The sequence below is a fragment of the Drosophila subpulchrella genome, chromosome 2L (genome assembly GCF_014743375.2).
Source record: "Drosophila subpulchrella strain 33 F10 #4 breed RU33 chromosome 2L, RU_Dsub_v1.1 Primary Assembly, whole genome shotgun sequence".
Lineage (NCBI taxonomy): Eukaryota > Metazoa > Arthropoda > Insecta > Diptera > Drosophilidae > Drosophila > Drosophila subpulchrella.
The window spans coordinates 15,840,931-15,843,924 of record NC_050610.1 but is presented as its reverse complement, the minus strand read 5'-3'; the positions used below and the strand labels follow the sequence as shown (position 1 = coordinate 15,843,924).

At 37.6% G+C, this 2,994-nt stretch overlaps 1 protein-coding gene across 1 annotated transcript; it reads left to right on the top strand.

Moving 5' to 3' along the window:
- Positions 1 to 1,693: 1,693 nt before the first annotated feature.
- LOC119547645 lies at positions 1,694 to 2,237 on the top strand. Its single transcript, XM_037854585.1, has 2 exons — positions 1,694 to 1,850; positions 1,916 to 2,237. The coding sequence occupies exons 1-2, from the start codon at positions 1,713 to 1,715 to the stop codon at positions 2,090 to 2,092; spliced, it is 315 nt and encodes a 104-aa protein (XP_037710513.1). The 5' UTR covers positions 1,694 to 1,712; the 3' UTR covers positions 2,093 to 2,237.
- The last annotated feature ends 757 nt before the right edge of the window (positions 2,238 to 2,994 follow it).

The window sequence follows — 2,994 nt, the reverse complement described above, 5'->3', positions numbered from 1 at the left end:
CAAATATTTTACGAGAATATTTCTGCCACAGCGCATACCGGAGGTAATTTTCCAAATTCGAGTTTTGCTTATCGATTTTCAGAGCATTTTCGCAATATTCTGAGGCACTCGCACATGCAGTTCGCCTAAAGTTGTGCAATTAATTAATTAAATTTTGACTACGACCATGCAATCTCCATCTCCATGGACCTATCCCCCCACCCACATCCATTGCGCCTTTTGTCTTGACTCTGTCTGGCATTGTCGCTGCACAAGTTCTGGTGCACAATTAATCCTTATTAATTATACGCCGCCTGTGGATTTATGGCAAGTTTTGTGCGTTGGCATTTGGCCAAGACACACACGCAAAGGCAACAACACACACTCTCACACACACACTCGAGTGCGTTTCTGGGCCAAGTAGGTTGCAAGTTGGCTTTCCCAGCTGCCGATGCCGGCATTCCATTTTCCCCCATGACATTATAACCCAAGCACCCCACCTCCTGTTTTTGACAGCTGAGACCTCGACAACAAGCCAATAGCGGATTGTCCGGCAGGGGTCGTCATTACCTAATCGCAGACAAAGGACTCCTTAATTGCTCTCACCCATTCAGAACTGTCCAGGCAAACAAGTAGCTTCTCGGAAACACAATTGCCCACATCAATATGTTTTTAATAACTAGCTGGCCAAATAGACCAGTGATAAATCAAAAAAATTCTCTGATGTACAAACCTCATTAGAGGTCTTAAACTTGTACTTAAGTATGAATAAATATTAACCTTCAAGGTGTGTTTAGCCACATGAGTTTCCCACTGTCTCTTGTATCTTATTATACCTTTTGATTTTTAAAACTTGACCGGGGGAACTTACAAAAGTTTTAGATACAAAAAATGGCTGAAACATTTTAAAAGTAAATTTCTTCATACAAATAAATAAAAAAAGTTTTCTTTTACTTTTTAAAATGTTTTGACCCTAAATTATTATGTCTCTGTAGTATAAAATAAATTGGAGGGTTTTATATTTATATTTAATCTAAAAACTTGTCATTGAGTTTCACACAAACTATTGTATAAGTTGTTCCTTTTTAACGTACCTATAATATTTGATTTGAGCGCAAGACTATACATTTAAGTATATGCAAATAGGGGTAAGAACTTTCCTCAACACCGTAAAGTTACGCTTTATTACATCCTCAATTCCTTTGGCGACTGAGTTCCATAAATAAACTCACGAAATGTTTCTTTTTTGGCAACTTTTTGCCGCCGCAGGGACTGTCATTAACTTAATGCTCACTGAGTCTATAAAACTCACAGATTGTTTCGTATCAGCATCTTCGCCTATTATCAGTAGGTATCCTCATAGGGATTGCCTGCGTTCTCAATGACTTCATTTAAACTGAAGTCTCTTTATAGATCTTAAATTTTTACGTGGCAAACACAACTCAAAGTTCTGACCAGCATTGTAAAACGCATAAAAGCCCCAGTTCTGGAGAAATATAATGTCGGCCATCACAATCGGTTCAATAACTTCTCTTCAAGCTTGTTGAACTCTGATAAGAGTTTCGAAGAAGGCGAGAAATCAGATTTTATTTCCCAAGAAATGCAATATGCGTTTTTCGTCTTTCGGAAGTACAACTGATTAGCCCCACGGATTCCTTATCAAAATGGTATAAATACGCGCCGAGACTCAGTCAAAGTCACAGTGTCTTCAAGCCTCTCAAATCGAGCTAAAGATGTCTCCCAAATTCGCAATTTCAATCCTGCTCTTCAGCTGCGTTCTTCTGGGTTTCGCAAATGCTCAGCAAATGCGGTATCCCCAACACCGCCAGCAGACGAGATACCAACAGGCGGGTCGCTACAATTCACAGAGGGTAAGAAACTACTTTTGTTAGTAAAATAAAACATGTTTTAACCGGATTTTAACAATGTTTTCCAGGTTGGAACTCGTAATTTGGATGGTTCGGGATCAGTACCTCCGAGTTTGCCCCCTCCGGATCTAGGTCTCCCACCTGCTGGCGGTCCTTTAGATGGCGGCGCTATCAACCCGGATTGCATGCCCAATCAACTGGCCAGCGGCAATGTTGACAACAAGAAACCCAGACCGAGGCATTAAATGGACACAGAGGCCAATCCAAAATGGCAATTCCACCAATTCCAGTTCACCTTATAATAATCACATAATATCATATAATAATAGTTTTGGATTGTATTTATTCGGTGGCAATAAAAAAGTATAAAAATCTTTAAAGAGAAGTAAAGTCCTATTTGTTTTTGTAGCCGCATTGCTTAAAACTCTTTTCTATAAAACATTTAGCTAGTAGATTTTAGATTGGTGTACAATTGTATATACCTTCTAAATACTTAAACAATTCTGCAATTATTTCAAGAACCTTCTTTTGTTTATAATTTCAAAAGTTGTCTCCCTGCGGTAGCACAAAATGAGCGAAATCAATGTAAACAAATATTGTGGTTAGTACTCGAACTATTCACGGCTTATCCATTTTACCCCGCACTTTGCCAACCCAACCCACTCCGTTCGTATCACTGATGTTTGACAGCAATCAGTGCGATAAAATAGATTGTCATTATCATCAGTGGGACACTGGATGATTTCTTTTTTATGCAACCGAGTGGATTTTTTCCGTATTTGCATTTCATTTAAAATCAATTTAGCAATCAGTCAGGCGCATTCTGTTAAACAGTAATTAACATAAATCAATTTAAATACAGCTTGGTTATGTAAAAATGTTTATCCAACGGCCTGATAATCTCACAGACGACATTAATTAGGCCAAATAAGAGAGGTTGGCAAAGTGAGACACATTTTAAATGCAAAGTATATATTGATTTCAGTTGAGTTAAGTTAGAGTAATTCGAAACTTAATATTTGTTTATCTTTTATTACTCTAGATTTTATATTGTCAAGAAAAATAAAGTGATTTATTGGTTTCAACGCGTTGTAAAATAATTGCAACGCATATACTCTAAAAGTAAGAGTAAATTCATTTAGATGAT

Bases quoted from the DNA above. Each gene is read 5' to 3' on its own strand.
- LOC119547645 (XM_037854585.1), top strand. From the start codon at position 1,713: ATGTCTCCCAAATTCGCAATTTCAATCCTGCTCTTCAGCTGCGTTCTT. The intron at 1,851-1,915 runs GTAAGAAACTAC...AATGTTTTCCAG, and splicing joins GTCGCTACAATTCACAGAGG to GTTGGAACTCGTAATTTGGA.